This window comes from Lepisosteus platostomus, chromosome 16 (assembly GCF_059453375.1).
Source record: "Lepisosteus platostomus isolate fLepPlt1 chromosome 16, fLepPlt1.hap1, whole genome shotgun sequence".
In the NCBI taxonomy this organism is placed as follows: domain Eukaryota; kingdom Metazoa; phylum Chordata; class Actinopteri; order Semionotiformes; family Lepisosteidae; genus Lepisosteus; species Lepisosteus platostomus.
The window spans coordinates 1,916,920-1,937,651 of NC_142626.1; the positions used below are offsets into that span (position 1 = coordinate 1,916,920).

Below are 20,732 nucleotides of genomic sequence, written 5' to 3' on the forward strand. Positions count from 1 at the left end.
CGTGGGGATCCCCTCCACCCCCAGCACCTGTGTGCACCCCCACCTGGATGATGCCCCAGTCCGTAGGTCACAGGTCATGGGGATCCCCTCCACCCCCAGCACCTGTGTGCACCCCCACCTGGATGATGCGCCAGTCTGCAGGTCACAGGTCATGGGGATCCCCTCCACCCCCAGCAGTGTGTCCCCCCACCTGGGTGAGGCGCCAGTCCGCTCCCCACACCCCAGCTCTCAGTGGGGAGGAGAGCAGAGTGATGGAGCCAGTTCAGAGAGGGGGGTTATCAGGAGGCCATGAGGGGTCAAGTCCAGCTGGACACTGGGAGGTCCTTGCTCCAGCGCCTGCCTGCCTTTTCTGGCCCTGGGTTTCTGGCTAGTGCAGCGGTCAGTCGCTCTCCCGTCCACCTGTCGCCCCGGCGAGGGTCGTCACGGCAACTCATTTGCATATTTCCTATCATGCACGGCGGGCCCTGGTCTCGCTAGGGCAGCAGAGCGCGACTGGGACCTGGAAAAGACTCCTTGCCCTCGCCCTTCGACTGACGTGTTTAGATTGAGGAGAGGACCACTTCAATTGGAAATCTCCTTCGCCCGTTTTACGATGGGGTGCCGTTACGCGCCATGTGAGGTCCACACCGTTTGACAACCGGGCGCAGACGTTGGCGTTGTTAGCCCCTGCGTTGTTAATAGTCCGATTTAACCGGAGAAACTACTCAGAAACTCGAATTCAAGCTCACACGTCCACGTAAAACAGACGCGTCCAGCTGCCACGTGTGCGTAGAGCCATTCATTTTTTTCTTAAATTTCTTTTATCAGAACAGAACGCAACGGTACGGTAGGTCCGTCATTTAATGGTCAAATAAGTAAATGTTGGTCAAACAGTCATTCAGTGCGACTCGCAGCTGCAGGAAAATGCAAGGCGGATAATCGGAGAACCGTGTAATACAATTATGCTTATTAATCCAAAACGTACAAGCGAACGTCTGCGGTACGATGTGTTTTCACTTCGTCTTGCTGCAAGGTCTATAGCGCAAGCTGCGCGGGAGAGAACTCGGTTTCCCACAATCCAGGCGGAGCGCTAGGCCGACTACAACTCCCAGGGTACTCCCAGGGTGCTCCGGCGGGCGGGCGGGGAGGTCAAAGGTGACGCAGCGGAGACGGCGCTACCCCCGTGGAGAGAGAGCGAGCGAGCGCCCGTGGCGGCAAAAGAAAGGAGCTTGTTCGTGCCTTGCGAGAGAAAAGCAGACATAACCCGCCAGACATGACGGTAAAGCTGTCGTTTCGCGCCGGTGTGGTTCCTCTCCCTCCGGGCTGGGAAGACGGGGGCGCTTGTCCCAGTTCCGCCCGCTCTGAGACGGGGCAGCTGCTGTCGGGCCGGCAGGCTGCTGTTGTCCGGGGACGGGCCGGCTGGTCCCGGTCCCGGTCCTGTTCGCGGCGGTTTGCGTGCCGTGAGGAAGGGCACTTCGTCTGCTCTAAACCATCAGATCGGTAGACGTCCGGCGGGGGTGTTTCCCTGCGTGGCGGGGAAGGGAGTGAGTCAGGCTGAAATAGAAACTCGGGTGGGTTGTCGTTGTCGTTGTCGTTGTCGATGTCGAGAGGGGCCGTGCTTCTCTGCTCTTCCCCCCTGTCGGAGCCGCGGTGAGGCCGGCTGCGGGCTGCCTTGCTGCTGGACAGAAGGCTGTAAAATCTGGGATCCCCGAAGCCCCCCAGGTTCACCGTGCACTGGGGCTGCTGGGGCAGAAGGATCGCTGTGCGTCTCCCAGGTGGGGCTGCTGGTGCAGAATGAGCACTGTGCGTCTCCCAGGTGGGGCTGCTGGTGCAGAATGAACACTGTGCGTCTCCCAGGTGGGGGCTGCTGGTGCAGAATGATCACTGTGCGTCTCCCAGGTGGGGCTGCTGGTGCAGAATGAGCACTGTGCGTCTCCCAGGTGGGGGCTGCTGGTGCAGAATGAACACTGTGCGTCTCCCAGGTGGGGGCTGCTGGTGCAGAATGAGCACTGTGCGTCTCCCAGGTGGGGCTGCTGGGGCAGAATGATCACTGTGCGTCTCCCAGGTGGGGGCTGCTGGTGCAGAATGAACACTGTGCGTCTCCCAGGTGGGGCTGCTGATGCAGAAGGATTGCTGTGCGTCTCCCAGGTGGGGTTACTGGTGCAGTTTCCAGGTCACCTTTCAACCCAGATCAGCCCAGCAGTGGCTTAACTGGTGCTGTAAGGAGGTGCTGAAGGCCCAGCTGGCCCAGACTGGACTTACGGGCGACACCTCGTCATCAGTTCCGAAAGTCTGACCGGAGCACGGCACTGACCTCCTCCTTCAACGGTGTCGTTCGCAGGGGCGCCTGTAGGGGGAGCCGGAGAGTCAGGCCCCTGCGAGGCAGCGGCGGCGAACCCACAGCCAGGAAGGAAGGAAGGGAGTGGGGGGGGCGCGATGGGGCTGCGCTCCGCCCAGAAGAAGCTGTTCCCCCTGCGGGGCATCGACGGGGTGGTGGCGCTGTTCGAGGCGGAGCTGGCGCGGGCCGAGCCGGACCTGGCTCTGCTCTCCCTGGTGCTGGGCTTCGTGGAGCACTTCCTGGCGGTCAACCGGGTGGTGCCCGTCAACGTGCCCGGCGTGCGCTTCGAGCCCCTGGACCCCGGCCGCCCCTCCTCCTCCTCCTCCTCCTCCTGCTTCCCCGTGGTGGAGCTGGGCCTGGTGTCCGCCCTGCACGCCCGCTTCACGGCCCAGATCCGGGGCGCCGTCGACCTGTCCCAGTACCGCCGGCCCGCGGGGGGCTCGGGCCGCGAGCTGGTCAAGAAGGTGTCCGACGTCATCTGGAACAGCCTGAGCCGCTCCTACTTCAAGGACAGGGCGCACATCCAGTCTCTGTTCAGCCTCATCACCGGTGAGGGTCCCCCGGGGGAGCGGGGGGGGGCGACGTGCTGGTCTAGTGACCCCGGGGAGCGAAGACCCCCAGTCTCCACGTCGGTCTGTCTGTCTGTCTGTCTGTCTGTCTGTCGCCTTCCAGGCCCGGGGCTGGACTGTGCTGCCCAGGCTGTGTCCCTGACTGAGCTAGGGGGCGCCGCTGACCCCCCTGACCCGACTGAGCTGGGGGCACCACTGACCTCACTGACCCCCCTGACCCGACTGAGCTGGGGGCGCCACTGACCCCCCTGACCCGACTGAGCTGGGGGGCACCACTGACCCCCCTGACCCGACTGAGCTGGGGGCACCGCTGACCTCACTGACCCCCCTGACCCGACTGAGCTGGGGGCGCCACTGACCCCCCTGACCCGACTGAGCTGGGGGGCACCACTGACCCCCCTGACCCGACTGAGCTGGGGGGCACCACTGACCCCCCTGACCCGACTGAGCTGGGGGGCACCACTGACCTCACTGACCCCCCTGACCCGACTGAGCTGGGGGCGCCACTGACCTCACTGACCCGACTGAGCTGGGGGCGCCACTGACCTCACTGACCCGACTGAGCTGGGGGGCACCACTGACCCCCCTGACCCGACTGAGCTGGGGGCACCGCTGACCTCACTGACCCCCCTGACCCGACTGAGCTGGGGGGCACCACTGACCTCACTGACCCCCCTGACCCGACTGAGCTGGGGGCACCGCTGACCTCACTGACCCCCCTGACCCGACTGAGCTGGGGGCGCCACTGACCTCACCGAGCTGGGGGCTCACTGACCCCCCTGACCCGACTGAGCTGGGGGCACCGCTGACCTCACTGACCCCCCTGACCCGACTGAGCTGGGGGGCACCACTGACCTCACTGACCCCCCTGACCCGACTGAGCTGGGGGCACCGCTGACCTCACTGACCCCCCTGACCCGACTGAGCTGGGGGCGCCACTGACCCCCCTGACCCGACTGACCTCACCGAGCTGGGGGCTCACTGACCCCCCTGACCCTCCTGACCGGACCCGCGTGCTGCCCGTCTTGCTTTAACAACCCGATCGGGCCGAGGTGACCTGACAGCACCAGCCAGGCTGTGCTGCAGACCCGCGGGGCCACAGTGGAGCCACCTGTTCTGTTTTAACCTCGAATATTGAAGTTCTCGTGAACGCCTGCGAACGTGCTGGTTCGCAATCGTGTCCTTTCTTGAATCGAAACTATCGATTGCCTGGCGGTCCTGTAGCTGTCCAGTGTCCCAACACTTTTTTTTAATTGTCATTTCTGTGCAGGCACCAAGCTGGTCAGCTCTAGGGGTGCCTAAAAAGAGCTGTGGGACTGACAGTCTGATAAAGCAGATGATCTGGCCACTGTGGGAAGAGAGGACTCTTGTTGAGGGGTCATTCTGCAGACCTGTCTCTGTAGGTGTCCAACACTAGAAACAGTTTTTCACACCCCTCCACCGCTCTGCGATTTCTGCGCAGGCACCAAGCTGGACAGCTCGGGGGTGGCCTTCGCGGTGGTGGCCGCCTGCCAGGTCCTGGGGCTGCAGGACGTCCACCTGGCGCTGTCCGAGGACCACGCCTGGGTCATCTTCGGGAAGGACGGGGAGGAGACGGCCGAGGTCACCTGGCACGGCAAGGGCAACGAGGACCGGCGGGGCCAGACGGTCAGCGCCGGGGTCAGCGAGAGGGTGAGGGGCCGGCGCGGGTTCGAGGGGAGTGGGGGGGTTACAGGCCAGGGGGTTTCTGATCTCTGATCCCTCTGCGTGGACGCAGACAGGACAGCAGCGCCGAACGTCCCCTCTTGGGGGCGTCGTCGGGCCAGCACGACGGCGCTGTTGTCGGCGTCCCTGCCCCGCAGAGCCGGGGCCCTGGGTTCAGTTCTGCTCTTGGGGGGGGGCGGGGGGGTGCTGTCTGCGTGGAGCTTGCGTGTTCTCCCTGGGTTTGCATGGGTCCCCCCCGGGTGCTCCCGCAGTCCAGAGGCATGCTGGGAAGCGAATCGGCTTCTGGGGGAAGTTGACCCTGGTGCGAGGTGTGTGTGTGTGTGTGTGTGTGTGTTTGTGTGTGAGGTATCCTGTCCAGGGGGTACCCCTTCTTGTTGTTTCCGGGGAGAGAAAAGGGACAGATGGGAGTTGGGTGGCGTTCGAGACGAACCCGCAGGGGCGCCCGAGTGGCTGGGCTGCCCCAGGGGTCAAGCTGCCCCGCGACCGGGGTTCCTCGAGGCGAAAGGACGGGGGGGGGGTCAGCCAGAGCGGGCTCGGCGACGCGGCGCCCCCCTGTGGCCTCCTGGGTGCCTGCGGGCTCGCGGGGCTGCAGTGGGAGGGCCAGGCCTCTCCTGTGGTCAGCGCCTCCAGTAGGGGGCAGCACTGCCTGCGCGGTTTCACCAGATCAGGGGGGCGTGTCAGAGGAGCCCGTCCACATTCCTCCTCCTCCTCCTCCTCCTCCTCCTCCTCCTCCTGGGGTCCGGGGTGCGGACACCTGACGGAGGTGACCCCGTCTTCCTCCTCCCAGCAGAGCTGGCTGTATCTGAAGGGCTCCTACCTCAAGTGCACCCGGAACATGGAGGTGACCTTCATGGTCTGCGCCATCAACCCCTCGGTGGACCTGCACACCGACAGCGCCGAGCTCCTGCAGCTGCAGCAGGTAGGGGGGCTTCCCCGTCCGTCCGTCTGTCCCTTTTCCTGACCGTCTCTTCCAGTCCGGAGTCGGGGGGGGGGTCCGGAGCCTATCCCAGCATTTACAACAGAGACATGTCATAAAATATTGACATAGACTGTAGACAGAAGGAGCATGATCGAGAGACAGACTCACTCACTGTTCCTCAGGCTGGGACAGGAGACCACACACTGTATTATTATTATTGAGAGACAGGCTCACTGTCTGTTCCTCAGGCTGGGACAGGAGATCACACACTGTATAATTATTATTGAGAGACGGGCTCACTGTCTGTTCCTCAGGCTGGGACAGGAGGTCACACACTGTATTATTATTATTGAGAGACAGGCTCACTGTCTGTTCCTCAGGCTGGGACAGGAGATCACACACTGTATAATTATTATTGAGAGACAGGCTCACTGTCTGTTCCTCAGGCTGGGACAGGAGATCACACACTGTATTATTATTATTGAGAGACAGGCTCACTGTCTGTTCCTCAGGCTGGGACAGGAGATCACACACTGTATTATTATTATTGAGAGACAGGCTCACTGTCTGTTCCTCAGGCTGGGACAGGAGATCACACACTGTATTATTATTATTGAGAGACAGGCTCACTGTCTGTTCCTCAGGCTGGGACAGGAGATCACATACTGGGCTGCCAGATCCACTGAGTTCCCTCCTCCCTCTCCCAGTGGGATTGGGACCCGTTGTGATTCTGGCAGGTGTGGGAACTCTGGGACTAGATTTCTGAATTTCGGGAAGGATGTTTCTCTGATCCCAGAGTATCTGTCACAGTGCAGTAGGAACTTCTCTCTCTCTCTCTCTCTCTCTCCCCCCCCCTCAGAGGCTGCTGTGGCTCCTGTATGATCACGGGGATCTGGAGAGGTGAGTGCCGTCCTTCTTCCCTGCCTCATTCCGCCCTGTTACTCTGGGAATCCCAGTCCATCGCGCAGAGACCCGGACCGCGAGAACCCCACCAGAACCATCAGAATCGCCTTCGTTTGCCGAGTGCGTTTCACGGACGGGGGGAGTTGTAACTGGGTTCTGCGAGAAAGATTGGGACCGTACCGTTTCCAAATTTAAAACGAGACGAGAGACGTCATTGAGACAGACCCCCACCCCTCCCTGGGGTTCCGGTTAAGCAAAAAGCCCGCCCTCGGAGGCGGGGGGGCTCGGGTACCGTACGGTTCGGGTTGTGATCCTCGGCAGTCTTTCCCAGCCCGTTCCCCCCTCCCCCCCTCCGGAATCCTAGGGTCGTTTACGTGCATTGGAAATTCTTAATGGCGCTGATCTCTTGGGACGCGCACAGTACAGCAGACAATACCCCCCAGTGTGGACCACAGGAGCAATAAATGTGTTGTGGACAAATAAATAAATCTGTAGTCATGAGACCCCCCCCCAAAAAAATTGGTAGGCCAGGGGAAACGTGCGTCGTGCAGGTGTGTGTTAAGGCTGTAGAGGATGAGTACTGCAGGAGGGTAGGAGCTGTCCTTGAGTCCAGTGCTCCGTGCTAGGAGCCATATCACCCTGCAACTCACAACTGGCAACCCACTGAAGCTAAGCAGGTGTGAGCCTGGCCAGTACCTGGATGGGAGACCTCCTGGGAAAAACTAAGGTTGCTGCTGGAAGAGGTGTTAGTGGGGCCAGCAGGGGGCGCTCACCCTGTGGTCCGTGTGGGTCCTAATGCCCCAGTGTAGTGAGGGGGACACTATACTGTAAACAGGCGCCGTCCTTCGGATGAGACGTAAAAAACCGAGGTCCTGACTCTCTGTGGTCATTAAAAATCCCAGGGCGCTTCTCGAAAAGAGTAGGGGTGTAACCCCGGTGTCCTGGCCAAATTTCCCATTGGTCCTTACCAATCATGGCCTCCTAATACTCCCCCTCTATGAATTGGCTACATTACTCTGCTCTCCTCCCCACTGAGAGCTGGTGTGTGGTGAGCGTTCTGGCGCACTATGGCTGCCGTCGCATCATCCAGGTGGGGCTGCACATTGGTGGTGGTGGAGGGGATCCCCATTACCTGTAAGGCGCTTTGAGTGGAGTGTCCAGAAAAGCGCTATATAAGTGTAAGCAATTATTATTAATTATTATTTAACGGTGCGGTACCGCTGGTCGGAACGCAGAGGGGGGCAGAACAGGCTGTATCCGGGCTGGCTGGGATCGTGAATGATGGACCGGGCCTCATCGCCACAGCGGAGGGCGTGGATCTCGCCGGCCGATGGTCGATCCCATCCGATGGCCCTCTGTGCGCCTCTTGTCGTGCGTGGTGGCCCTGCTGCGCCACCTCGTGAGGACGCTGGCGGACACCAGGTGGCGCAGCGTGGTCGTCCCTCCGGCCGGTAGCGATCTGTCCCGACGCGGTGGTCCCAGACGGCGGCACCCGCGACGCCCTGGGCCACCGATCCAGGAGAGGGGGAGGAAGACGACGCCTGGGCCTTCCTCTGCAGCGTCGTTCCCCCCCCCATGTCCCCCAGCCTCACGCGGAATAAATGCCAAAAACCCATGTTCTGTATCCCCAAAACAGTCACGTACAGCGCACGTGAAGAGCCCTCCCAAGCTCCCTTCTCTGGGGGGGTTTGTGGGACACAGGGGGGTTAAAATGTAGGACCGATTGCCCCCCCCCGCCGTTAATCAGCCCTTGGTGGCGGTCAGGAGTGTCTGGCGGTGTCCAGACTCGCTCTTTGTGCTGCTCTGCAGGTACCCCATGGCGCTGGGCTGCCTGGCCGACCTGGAAGACATGGACCCACAGCCCAGCCGGGAAAAGCCGCTGGCCCTACATGAGAAGGTGAGGGGGCGGCAGCGAGGCTCACGGGTCCGGAATCCTGACCGGGCCCAGCGCAAGCGATCACGTCACTCCTGTCCTGGGGTCCCTGCACTGGCTTCCCGGCGGGTTTTGAGTCGTCGTTTTTTCCCACAATCCTCTGGCTCACCTGTAAGGCTGCGCGTGGTTTGCGGGGGTGACCCCTGTCCCGGGCGAGCGGGCGGGACGATCCCCGGGGGAGGGTCACCCGTGGTAACAGGCCGGGCAAGACCGCATTTCCCCGTCCCCGGCAACGGTCTCCGGGTCCTCCTGAAGGATTCCCAGACTCTCCCTGGCCGGCCGGGAGAAGCGGGGAGTGTCCTGGGTCTGCCGTCTCGTGACCTCCCGGGTCTTTGTTTTTATTTTTCTCCCCACCCCCACCCCGTCGTCGTCTGTCCCAGGCCATCGAGTCGGCGAAGAAGTACTACAACAACGAGCACATCTACCCCTTCATGTACCTGGCCGGGTATCACTACCGCCACAGGAACGTCCGGGAGGCGCTGGGGGCCTGGGCGGAGGCCGCCACCGTCGTGCAGGAGTGAGTACCGACGCCCTCACAGGCCTCGGCGGTTCTGTCCTGGGGGGGGGGGGCGTTCTCACACTGTCCACTAGGGGGAGACAAAGCCCCAAAGATTGTTAATTCAGCGCTGCCCACATAGGTAATAATAATCATAATTGCCTACACTTATATAGCGCTTTTCTGGACACTCCACTCAAAGCGCTTTACAGGTCATGGGGATCCCCTCCACCACCACCAGTGTGCAGCCCCACCTGGATGAGGCGACGGCAGCCATAGTGCGCCAGAACGCTCCCCACACATCAGCTCTCAGTGGGGAGGAGAGCAGAGTGATGAAGCCAGTTCGTAATTCGTATTATTATTATTATTATTATTATTATTATTATTATTAACTTGATTGTATAATACTTTTCAAAACCCGAGGAAACTGTAAATCTCATCCAGACATTTGCTAACTGCCTCTTCCAGTTCAGGGTCGTCACAGTAAGGGAGCACAGTGGAAAACCAAGAGGTGCGACGGTCTTGATTCCGACCGGGGGATCTGGTCCGGGTCTTCCCGTTCTGCGGAGACTCACTGCCCTGTTTCTCCAGCTACAACTACTTCCGGGAGGACGAGGAGATCTACAAGGAGTTCTTCGACATCGCCAACGACGTCATCCCCACGCTGCTGAAGGAGACGGCCAGCGAGAGCTCGGGGGAGGGGGCGCCCCCTGCTGACGGGGTGGAGAAGGTAACGGGGGGGCAGGGGGGCCTGGATCCGGACGAAACTCTTCCGTCCTGGAGCGTTTTCTCGGCGGGACCCGCTTTCGGGAACCGAGCGAGAGGCGGCCGCGTGGTTTCGGAAGGGGCGCGTATGCCGAAAGACTTGGGGGGCGTTGTTCAGGTGTGCCAGCTCTGCGGGGTAACTGGGGTGTCCTGTTGCTCACGCTCGGATGTCGGCGTGCCCCGGGGGCAGAGAGGGGCGAGACCACGCTGTCCCGGCCCTCTGCTCAGATGTCAGTGAATTTAGCTCCACACTCCCACCACCCTTTGTGTAAAAAAGTGGCTCCTTGCTTTGAAATGCCCTGGGGCAGGGAGGGGCGAGACCACGCTGTCCCGGCCCTCTGCTCAGATGTCGGTGAAATTAGCTCCACACTCCCACCACCCTTTGTGTAAAGAAGTGGCTCCTTGCTTTGAAACGCCCTGGGGCGGGGAGGGGCGAGAACACGCTGTCCCGTCCCTCTGCTCAGATGTCGGTGAAATTAGCTCCACAATCCCACCACCCTTTGTGTAAAGAAGTGGCTCCTTGCTTTGAAACGCCCTGGGGCGGGGAGGGGCGAGACCACGCTGTCCCGGCCCTCTGCTCAGATGTCGGTGAAATTAGCTCCACACTCCCACCACCCTTTGTGTAAAGAAGTGGCTCCTTGCTTTGAAATGCCCTGGGGCAGGGAGGGGCGAGACCACACTGCCCCGGCCCTCTGCTCAGATGTCAGTGAAATTAGCTCCACACTCCCACCACCCTTTGTGTAAAGAAGTGGCTCCTTGCTTTGAAATGCCCTGGGGCAGGGAGGGGCTCAGACGATGTTCTCGGTCTCTCTGGTCTGTCAGGAGCCCCCCCAGCAGGCGGCCGCCGCGTTGTCGGCCCTGCAGGACTCAGAGTGCTTCGCCCACCTCCTGCGGTTCTACGACGGGATCTGCAAGTGGGAGGAGGGCAGCCCCACGCCCGTCCTGCACGTGGGCTGGGCCACGTACCTGGTGCAGTCCCTGAGTCGCTTCGACGCGCAGGTGTGTGCGCTCTGTGTGCGCTCTGTGTGCGCTCTGTGTGCGCTCTGTGTGCGCTCTGTGTGCGCTCTGTGTGCCTGTGTGTGTGACGTGCTGGTTTCTGGGAAAAGTGAGCCTGTTGTGTGTCTGTGTGTCTGTCGTGCTGGTTTCTGGGATTTTGACCCTGTTGTGTGTCTGTGTGTGCTGGTTTCTGGGAAAAGTGACCCTGTTGTGTGCCTGTGTGTGTGACGTGCTGGTTTCTGGGAAAAGTGACCCTGTTGTGTGTCTGTGTGTCTGTGTGTCTGTGTGTCTGTGTGTCTGTGTGTCTGTGTGTCTGTGTGTCTGTGTGTCTGTGTGTCTGTGTGTCTGTGTGTCTGTGTGTCGGTTTCTGGGAAAAGTGACCCTGTTGTGTGCCTGTGTGTCGTGCTGGTTTCTGGGAAAAGTGACCCTGTTGTGTGTCTGTGTGTCGTGCTGGTTTCTGGGAAAAGTGACCCTGTTGTGTGTCTGTGTGTCGTGCTGGTTTCTGGGAAAAGTGACCCTGTTGTGTGCCTGTGTGTGTGACGTGCTGGTTTCTGGGAAAAGTGACCCTGTTGTGTGTCTGTGTGTCTGTGTGTCTGTGTGTCTGTGTGTCTGTGTGTCTGTGTGTCGTGCTGGGGGGAGGGGGGGAGGGCAGCGGGGCGCTGGACTGCCCGAGGGGGCGGGGTGGCGCTGTGCGGGCCGTGACCCTCTCCTCTTCGCAGGTGCGCCAGAAGGTGTCCATCATCACCAAGGAGCCGGAGCCCCTGGAGGACGACGACCAGTCCAGTGAGGACCCGCGGGAGGGGCGCCGGCGGGGCCCCAGGCGCGAATCCAAAGCCGAGGAGCCCCCCCCTCCCCCTCCCCCTCCTCCTCCTCCTCCTCCTCCTCACCAGCCCCCCCCGCCCTCGGCTCCCCACGGACCCCCGCAGGCGCCGCCCCCCAAGAAGGCGGCGGCAGGGGAGCCCCCCGGCCGCCGGCGCTCCGTCCCCGGGGGGAGGGCGGGCGGCGAGCGGGAGGGGGGCCCCGGGGGGTCCTCGCCCGGCCCGGCCCCGGGGCCCGTGGTGACCTTCCGCAGCGAGAAGATGAAGGGCATGAAGGAGCTGCTGGCCGCCGCCAAGGTCAACTCCAGCGCCATCAAGCTGCAGCTCACCGCCCAGTCCCAGGTGCAGATGAAGAGGCAGAAGCCCCCCCCCGCCGGGGACTACACCCTCTCCTTCATGAAGCGCCAGCGCAAGAGCCTCTAGTGGGGTGACCCCCCCCCCCAGCCCCCACATCCAGACCCCTGAACTCCGGGGACGCGCCCGTTCGTCTCCGGCCTCGTCGGGCTCTGGGAGAGAGGAGGGCCGTTGTGTCGTCCCGCGTGAGGGTCGGGGGTCGGGGGTCGGGGGTCAGGGGTCGGGGGGGGGGTCATGTTTCCTGCCTCGAGCTGGGAAGAAGCGGAGCTGCCTCTGCTCTAGCTCTTCAGCCTTGGGGGGTAGTGGATTCAGTCCGGCTCTGGGGGGGGGGTGGATTTTGAAGAATGGCGTGCCCCCCCGTTTTTGTAACGCGTGTATCCGGTCCAGGGTGTTTCCCCAAGTCTGGCTTTGTCCCCCTGGAGTTGGGAGAAGCTTTCCGATGGGCTGGGGGCAGTGGGGGGGGTGATCTTGTCCAGGAAGGGACAGAGGGAGGTGGAATACACTGAGGGGCGCAGGGGTGAGCGTCGCTGCCGGGGGCTCCCGGGTGCTGTCTGGGGGGAGTCTGCATGTTCTCGTGGGTTTCCTCCCGCAGTGCAGCGGGAAAGTGGGGCCTAGGGCTCGTTCCGTTCGTGGGGCTGCGCTGTGGAGACGGTAGCCGGCGTCGCTGGTCTGTCTCCTGTCCCCCTCGTGCGTTCCGGGGGTGACCTCTGGGCGGGCCGGGCCCCGCTGAGCGCCGTTCCTCTCGGACGCTGCCCGGTGCCCAGGAGGAGGCGCTGTTGAGCTGACAGTGGTGGTTGTGAGGTTGTGAGGAGTTGTTGGCCCACCTGGGCCCCCCACACACACACACAATCCCAGGCAGAAGCTGACTCATCTGAGCCCTGTTTGTAGGTAGTTTTTACTTTAGGATCCACGTCACCTGTAGAAGCTGTGTTTGTTTTTTGTTTTGTTTTTTTATAAAATAAAAATACTGGCAAAGAATCCTGGCCGTCACTTGTGTTTCCTGCTGCGCGGATATCGGCCTGAGGCTTCCCAGAGGCCCTTCCGGTTTCGGGAGCTGCAAGACTCACCCCACAGACAGGGGGCGCTAGAGTCCATCGCGGGTCACCTCCCAAAAGAAAAAAAAATTCAGAACGGTTTGAAGGGAGCGACACGGGCCTCGTTCCTCGCAAGACGTCCCCACGCAGCGGAAAGGCAAGTCGTGGCTGATCACCCAGCCGCGGCCTGCAGAGCGAACTTGAACGCCCCTGCGCCGTGCGGCCGGTGGGGGTTCACGCTCGTGGGGAGGCCCGGCTCCTCTGCGTGGGGCATGCTCCGCCGAAACACTCGTGACGCTGAAAAAAGCGCAAACGTGTTGCAGACAAGGTCGGCGGGTCGGCTCCGGGTTCGAGAAGGGCGCTTTCCACTGCAGCCTTCGGGTGGGGGTGGCCTAGTCTGACAATGCGATTGAAAATGACCCCCCCCCCCCCCCGTCTCAGCGCGGATGGATGCCGACTGCTTGGCGTGTGAGGCCGGCCCCGGCGGAAAGGTTCGCAGTGGCGTGTGTGTTTGATTTAATTGCGGCTCAGAAATGTTGCGCAGTCGGGGAACCGCAGGCTGGCAGTCTTACGGGTTGTTGTTTTTTTTTTTCCCCTTGTGTGTGTGTCGGCCTGTGCGTTTGAAACACACACACACACACAGAGGCGCTCTACCGCTTTCGCTTTGAAGCTGCCTTGCGCTTGAACTGGCGGCGGCTCCGGCGAGGTGACAGCTCCTGGGACAGACACACAGAGAGGGAGAGAGAGAGAGAGAGAGAGCGCAGTTGCAGACGCGCCGCTGCCATTTTCGAACCTTCGGGCGCGTTTCTAAGGTGGCGGCGGACGTTGGGTCGCCGGACCGACCCTGCAGGGTTCGGGAGAGAAGACATGACATGAATTTGTGGCTGTGAAAGCGAGAGAGAGAGAGATTGAGAAAAGCAGCACTACGGAGAAATTAGGAGGAGGAGGAGGAGGAGGAGAGGGGAGGGGGGGCGCAGAGATGGATGCTATCGATGTGTCCCTGGCGAACCCGCTGGACGATTACGACCTGATCCACCGCATCGGCAGCGGGACCTACGGGGACGTGTTCAAGGTAAGCAGGAAGCTACAGTTCCCTCGCTGGCTGGCTGGCTGGGGGAGAGGTCGACGTGAAATAACCGTGCCCCCCCTCCCACCACCACCACCACCGCGGATGCTGTCTTGATTAACTTTCGCCGCCCCCGGGCTAGAGAGCGTCTGCGGACGCGGGCACAGTCCCGGACCGGACCGGGTTTCGGGGTAGCGTTTGTAAGCTGTGTTTCCGCTATGTTTGTCTGTGTGTGTGTGTGAGAGAGAGCGGGTGGGGAAGTGGTGTGCTTTGTAAACTATGGTTGAGCCCCTTCAAGTTTCTCTCACTCGCGCGGAGTTACCAAAAAAAAAATGCTGCTGCCCCGTTTCCCACACTTTACACGCGCTGTGGGAAAAATTAAACCCTTGAACTGCGAGGTTCGCGTCCTGCCACCAAGGGTATCCCGCACCCCTGCCGTTCGTGCCGGCTCGGTATGTTCATAGATGGTAAAACCGCAGGATATCGGTTAACTCATGCTGCCTATAAAAACTGGGCGTTTTGATCCTCGCCGTGTTTCACCTGGGACGTTTTTAGGTTTCGGGGTCACAGTGAGTCGCTATTGGGGTGGTGGGGGGTGTTGTGAAGTTGGTCTCCCCCCCTCCCCCCTCCTTTTCCGTTTCAAACCGTCGCACGGGAGGCGCAAACGTGACGCGTCGCTTCCAAAAACCAAACCAAACCAAGACGAGACAAAAAAAATGCCGACAACCCTCTCCCAGGCCGAGGAACCAAACTCGACCAGCTGACGCGGGGCAGCGTGGCTGTCGGGCTCTGCGCGGTCGGTAGAGCGGCCGCTTGTACGAGACCGTGAGGTGACGGTAGGGAAGGAGGATTGAGTGTGTTGCGTACGACCCAGAAAGAGGAAGATACGGTTAGCACCGGGCGAGGAAGTCGGACTGACTAGGGGGAAGGAGAACTGGTGACTATTATGACTAGAGCGCTGAAGAACGACAGAGCCCGGATCCTCTCCCAGCAGCTTCTCAGATCATCCCAGTTTGATCCCAGCTCCAGAGATCTCCAGGAGTCAGTGTGAAGGAGGTGAGCAGCCATATCACTCTGCAGCTCCCCACTGGAGCTCCGCAGGGGTGAGCCTGGTCAGTACCTGGAGGGGAGACTCCTGGGAGAGCTGAGGCTGCTGCTGGGAGAGGTGTGAGTGGGGCCAGCAGGGGGCGCTCACCCTGTGGTCTGTGTGGGTCCTGATGCCCCAGTATAGTGACAGGGACACTAGACTGTAAACAGGCGCCGTCCTTCGGATGAGACGTAAAACCGAGGTCCTGACTCTCTGTGGTCATTAAAAACCCCAGGGTGTTTCTCGAGAAGAGTAGGGGTGTTACCCCGGTGTCCTGGCCAAATTCCCCCCCTGGCCTTTACCCATCATGGCCTCCTAATAACCCCCCCTCTCTGAACTGGCTCCATCACTCTGCTCTCCTCCCCACTGCTGGGGTGCTGGTGAGCTGCACGTTGGTGGTGGTGGAGGGGATCCCCATTACCTGTAAAGCGCTTTGAGTGGAGTGTCCAGAAAAGCTCTATATAAGTGTAACCTATTATTATTATTAATTATTATTATCAGTGGACTGTAGATCTCCAGATCTCCAGGTGTCGGTGTGAATAGGGGAGTGTGGAGGAGGAAAAAAGTAGTTTCCAGTTTTGGTGTCACCCTGTTATTGGAGAGATTACAGAGCAGCTGTATCTTTCCAGAGAAGAGCAATTTGATACATTCCAGAGCTTGAGGCGATGAACTGAACTGCCAGGCCGACAGGACAGGAACTGGACCTTTCTAGTCTTGAACAGGAGATCTCCCAAACCGGAGGACACCAGTGGAAACTCCGTGGGAGTTCATCTAAACCCAGGAACAGGGGGCACTTTACCCAGAGGGCGGCGGGGGTGTGGAACAAGCTGCCCCAGCCCTGTCGTTGAAGCCGATACCCTGCTTTCTTTCGGGAAACAGCTGGGTGAGACCCGCGGTCGGCCACCGCCAGACGCCCCGCCGGGCCGATTTCCTTCCTCTCTCTTGAAAACCTTTGCGCCAACCGTTCCTAACGGTAACACCCCTCGTGTAGCGTCCTCACAAGCACGCTCGGTAGCGGCCAGTGGTCAGTGGGCGGTCAGCAGGGCAGCGCCGCGAGGTCGCATCGCGATCAGTGCAGGGGGTGCCTGCGGTCCGCGCGGGGGCCGGAACGCTCGCGCGCCGTCAGCCACGGACCGCGCGCCGAGAGAGGGAGAGGAAGGGGTCTGATTTCTCGCGCGGCGATCGAAGTGTGAGCGCAGGCCGGGGGTGAGACAGAGCTCAGGATGTCCGCGCCCACGCAAGAGCAGCCTCAGCCGGCCCAAGACTCTCGCCTCGGGGGGGAGTCTCTGACGCCCCCCGGGGGCTGGCTCCCGGCTCGAGACCCCGCTGGCGACTCCGGATCCGCCGGCAGGGGGGAGAGCCGACCAGAGGAGCTGTTCATGGAGTTGCTTCAACGACATGGCTTGGCCGCCTGTTCCACACCCCCACCACTCTCTGTGTAAAGTAGTGTCTTCTGTCCTGACTGGAGGATCTCATCCAGGTGTTTCTTGAAAGAAAGCAGGGTATTGGCTTCAACAACACGGTTGGCAAGCTTGCTCCACGCCCCCACCACCCTTCTTGTAAAGAAGGGCCTCCCGCTCTCAGTTTTAAATGCGTTTCCAAGTCGTTTCCCCTCCTGTCCTCCGGGTCGTGTTTGACTGTAGATTCTGGGTTGATTCTGTCAGGGTTTTGAATACCTGCATCAGGGCACCTCGCAGGAGAGGGGGATCTCGTGTGGGAGAGAGAGGGACAGCTGGCGCTCGGGTGTGTGCGTGTTGTTTGCCGTGTCGGGGAGAGGAAAGAGTGGTGAGGGAGGGGCAGAGAGAGAGACGGGGGGACAGAGCTGGTAACAGGAAACCCGCAGCGGAAGCCGGGGAAGGAAGAGGTGTCATCACTGTGTGAGAACACGGCGCTTCGGGCGCCCTGAGGCTCAGCTGCACAAACACCCTGGACTGAGAGCAGCGCTGGGGAGGAGGCTCAGCCCAGAGACTGCTCTCGCGTGCCTCTTTCAGCCTGCCCTCCCAAACGGCGCTCAGTCTGCTGAGCCCGGGGCTGCGATTGCCTTTGCATCGGCCGGATCACGAGCTCTGAGCTGTGATTGGGCAGCAGAGGGTGTGCCGAGCTCTGATTGGCCAATAGACAGTGTCCCTAGCTGTGATTGGTTGTCTGAAGTGGTCCTGAGCTCCAATGGGCTGGAAAACGAGCTCTGAGCTTTGATTGGGCAGCAGAGGGTGCGCCGAGCTCTGATTGGCCAATAGACAGTGTCCCTAGCTGTGATTGGTTGTCTGAAGCGGCCCTGAGCTCCAATGGGCAGGATAACGAGCTCTGAGCTTCGATTGGTCGGTTGCAGAAGCCGTGCCCTCTGAGTGGTTGGATGCGGTCCTTCTGATGGCCAGGTGACGTGGCTTCATAGGACAGATTGTCACGCCCTGACCTCTGCAGAGGTGCAAGAGGAGATTGGTCGACGGATGATGGATCAGACCGATGGGTGAAGATTTGGGTGGACGGGTTGATGGATGAGTAGGCCGAAGGACAGGCAGGACAGATGGACTGGGACGGATCTCGTAGTGTCCGTGTGCCCCTGCCTCCCAGGATCAATACGCCAAGGACCGAACACGAAAGGGCGATTTTGGTCTGTTGAAATGGTTAAAAAAAACTAAATTAAAAACCAGTTTTCCATCTGCATGGGCTCCAAGGAGGCATTGGTGTCCAAAACCAACTTTTTTTTTTTTTTTAATTGTGGTCACCCCTGTGCGCGATCGGCTCTCTGTTCCCCCCCGGGAGCGCGATCGGAGCTCGCCGGCGCGAGGCAGGAAGCGCTGTGGCCCAGCGGCCGGGGAAACAGGAAGTCCCGGCCGTTTCGCCACTTTCTCTCTGCCCTCGGCCCTGAAGCTGCTCTGCGGAGGCGCCGGCGACCGGCCCGTGGCAACCGGCTGTTGCCGCAGCAACCCGAGAGGCCTTGGCGAAGCAGCCTGTGGTGGCCGTGGCAACGGAGGAGGGCGGACGGCGCTCTTGGACTCGGGAGCTATCCCACGAGACCTCCTCCTCCTCCCCTCCGTTTAACGCCAGGCTGTGTCGCTTCGTAATACTAATAATAATAATCCTCACACTTCTATAGCGCCTTTCTGCACCCTCCACTCAGAGCTCTGGACAGGTCATGGGGATCCCCTCCACCCCCAGCAGTGTGTACCCCCACCTGGATGAGGCGCCAGTCCGCTCCCCACACCCCAGCTCTCAGTGGGGAGGAGAGCAGAGGGATGGAGCCAGTTCAGAGAGGGGGGTTATTAGGAGGCCATGAGGGGTACAGGTCAGCTCCCAACTGTCTCCCAGCCCCCCCCCTCTGGCCGATACCCCCTGCGGCCGCGGCGCGAGAGAGAAAGTGAGATCGGGCTTGCGGGCGGCTCCCGGGAGGCTCTCTCTGTTCCTGCTCCGGTTCTGCTTTCGGCTGCCCGCTGCGGGCTGGCAGGGTTCGAGGGGAGGATCGGCCAGGCCCCTCGGAGCTGCCCGGCAGCTGCTCTCACTTCCCCTCTCGGCAGGACAGGTCTGGGCCGCAGAAGGCTGAGACACAGGATGCAGAATACCTTTCGAACCCAGCTCCGAGCTCCCTGCTCCCGTCTCCCTGCTCCGAGCTCCTGTCTCCCGTCTCCCGTCTCCCAGCTCCCTGCTCCCGTCTCCCTTTCTACAGTTCATGCACAGCGGGCGGTGTAGAGGTGTGAGACCCTGAGGGCTGTTTTCCCGTCTCCTGGAGGGGCGCCGCTGTGGGATCTGCCCTCCTCTTGACGCCCGCGTCTCTGTTTCAGGCCCGCAACATCAAGACCTCGGAAATGGCAGCCATCAAAATCGTCAAGCTGGACCCCGGTAGGCCGCCCGCCACCGAGCTCGATCTCGTACCGAGGCCGCGGGTGTCGGGAGCCGTGAGAGGCGAGCAGCCGCTGGAGTGAGCCCAGGCGGCGGGGAGCTCTTGCTATGGGAGGGGTCAAAGGTCGTGACTTCCAATGACCTCTGACCCTTCACATCCCAAGGACCTCCGTCATTCTGCGTGCAGGCAGAGGTCTTATAATTCGCTCAACCCCGTCATTTTAATCCTTCGGAATTGTTCATCATGCCCTCGCAACCTGCAGTGCCTTTCTGACACGAGCTGTCACTGCTGGAGTCAAACGGTGAAAACTTGTGTCTCCTCCGCCAGGGGACGACATCTCGTCCATCCAGCAGGAGATCACCATGATGAAGGACTGCAGGCACAAGAACATCGTCGCCTACTTCGGGAGCTACCTCAGGTGCTGGAGTCCTGTCCCTCTCGCTCCTGTAGGAATCTGGAGGAGGACGGCGGGTCCACAGTCCAGCCCGGAGGGGGGGGAGGACAGCGTGTCCACAGTCCAGCCCAGAGTGGGGGGTACAGCGTGTCCACAGTCCAGCCCGGGGGGAGGACAGCGTGTCCACAGTCCAGCCCGGGGGGAGGACAGCGTGTCCACAGTCCAGCCCAGAGTGGGGGGCGGGGGTATGGCATGTCCACAGTCCAGCCCAGAGGGGGGGGGGGGCGGCGTGTCCACAGTCCAGCCCAGAGTGGGGGAATGGCGTGTCCACAGTCCACCCCAGAGGGGGGGGGACGACAGCGTGTCCACAGTCCAGCCCAGAGGGGGGGTACAGCGTGTCCACAGTCCAGCCCAGAGTGGGGGGCAGGGGGACAGCATGTCCACAGTCCAGCCCAGAGGGGGGGTACAGCGTGTCCACAGTCCACCCCAGAGGGGGGGGGACGACAGCGTGTCCACAGTCCAGCCCAGAGGAGGGGTACAGCGTGTCCACAGTCCAGCCCAGAGGGGGGGAATGGCGTGTCCACAGTCCAGCCCAGTGGGCCCTCTCACACCTGTAGAGCCACTTGGGGCATCCTGGGGCTTGAACCCGTGACATCTGCGCACCCCACACCCGACTGCGCTGGCTCTGCTCCTCGGGAGCCTCTGGTTTCCTGTTTTTAAATAGTGGACCACGAGGATGGACTTCACCAGAGCTAGCGGGAGTGGACAGGGACACCCGCCTTTCCTGACGGTGTTTAAGGTGGTGCGACAGTGACGATGGTCTCTCTGCGTGTTTTGTTTTTGTGTTTTGTCCACCTCCAGGAACAACAAGCTGTGGATCTGTATGGAGTTCTGTGGGGGGGGATCCTTGCAGGACATTTACCATGGTGAGTGTGTGGCAGGGCTGGGGCCCCTGAAGAAAGTAAAGTAGTATCAGACCAGGCCTTCTCCTCAGTGGGCTGCTGGGAGGAAGGCTGATGCGAGCGACCTCACGAAAGGCAGGGTCGTTGGTGCTTCCGGTGCCCGGCCACAAGGCAACAGCAGACGTGGCTAATGTGTCACTTCACCCCCCCCCCAGCTCCTTGATTCCCGTGGGAGCACAGCGGGATGCTCTGGAATCTCGAGCGAGACCCTCTGCTGGGAACATCTGGGTGGTTCCGCATCCCCCACGGACCTCTGAACATCTGGCGGGACTGACCCTGTGATGTGATATGATAACAGCTGTACTGTAAATGCTCCTTGAGCAGAGCTGACGCATACTATAGGGCTGCTCTCTAACATTCTGGTATACATGCATTTTTCGGGGGTTTTAAAGGTGGGTTTTTGATCATGCAGTTACTCACTGCAACAAAAGCATTTCCTGGTCTCTGAAGCCCTGACTGTGCTCCTCATACCAGTCTTTATAAACTGAGCCACAGTCCCGTCCCGTCCCTCTGCTCTTAAAGACACTGTTTTGAAATGGGTCTTGTCGCTGAGCCCGTCCAGAGCCCCGCCTTGTCC

The 20,732-nt window shown here is 60.9% G+C and overlaps 3 protein-coding genes across 6 annotated transcripts in view; 2 read left to right on the plus strand and 1 right to left on the minus strand.

The window, feature by feature from the left end:
• Nucleotides 1–20,732, minus strand: part of LOC148646663 (uncharacterized) — a 139,013-nt gene that overhangs the window by 30,669 nt on the left and 87,612 nt on the right. The window lies entirely within an intron of this gene.
• On the plus strand, nucleotides 465–12,752 carry men1 (multiple endocrine neoplasia I). 3 transcript variants are annotated; one of them, XM_088609079.1, is made up of 10 exons: nucleotides 465–764; nucleotides 2,321–2,866; nucleotides 4,349–4,557; nucleotides 5,378–5,509; nucleotides 6,369–6,409; nucleotides 8,222–8,309; nucleotides 8,726–8,862; nucleotides 9,433–9,571; nucleotides 10,429–10,605; nucleotides 11,322–12,752. In XM_088609079.1, exons 2-10 carry the CDS (start codon nucleotides 2,416–2,418, stop codon nucleotides 11,841–11,843), a joined length of 1,896 nt encoding a protein of 631 aa, XP_088465205.1. In that variant the 5' UTR covers nucleotides 465–764; nucleotides 2,321–2,415; the 3' UTR covers nucleotides 11,844–12,752. The 3 variants fall into 3 exon arrangements, with proteins under 3 accessions (XP_088465205.1, XP_088465204.1, XP_088465206.1); XM_088609078.1 differs by lacking the exon at nucleotides 465–764 and adding an exon at nucleotides 801–1,258; XM_088609080.1 differs by lacking the exon at nucleotides 465–764 and adding an exon at nucleotides 803–1,258 and having other exon boundaries at nucleotides 5,381–5,509.
• The window catches only part of map4k2 (mitogen-activated protein kinase kinase kinase kinase 2), a 28,218-nt gene continuing 20,740 nt past the window's right edge, over nucleotides 13,255–20,732 (plus strand). Inside the window, exons 1-4 of one of the 2 annotated variants that reach the window (XM_088609061.1) lie at nucleotides 13,255–13,880; nucleotides 18,741–18,798; nucleotides 19,127–19,217; nucleotides 20,055–20,119. In XM_088609061.1, coding sequence (XP_088465187.1) covers nucleotides 13,788–13,880; nucleotides 18,741–18,798; nucleotides 19,127–19,217; nucleotides 20,055–20,119 — 307 coding nt within the window. In that variant the 5' untranslated portion in view covers nucleotides 13,255–13,787. The remainder of the gene's footprint in view (nucleotides 13,881–18,740; nucleotides 18,799–19,126; nucleotides 19,218–20,054; nucleotides 20,120–20,732) is intronic. The other variant, XM_088609059.1, reaches the window with a different exon arrangement.

Excerpts from the sequence above, each read along its gene's own strand:
- men1 (XM_088609079.1), top strand. The coding sequence starts at position 2,416 with ATGGGGCTGCGCTCCGCCCAGAAGAAGCTGTTCCCCCTGCGGGGCATC. Across the intron at positions 6,410-8,221 it reads GATCACGGGGATCTGGAGAG|GTACCCCATGGCGCTGGGCT; the intron begins GTGAGTGCCGTC and ends GCTGCTCTGCAG. Across the intron at positions 8,863-9,432 it reads GCCGCCACCGTCGTGCAGGA|CTACAACTACTTCCGGGAGG; the intron begins GTGAGTACCGAC and ends CTGTTTCTCCAG.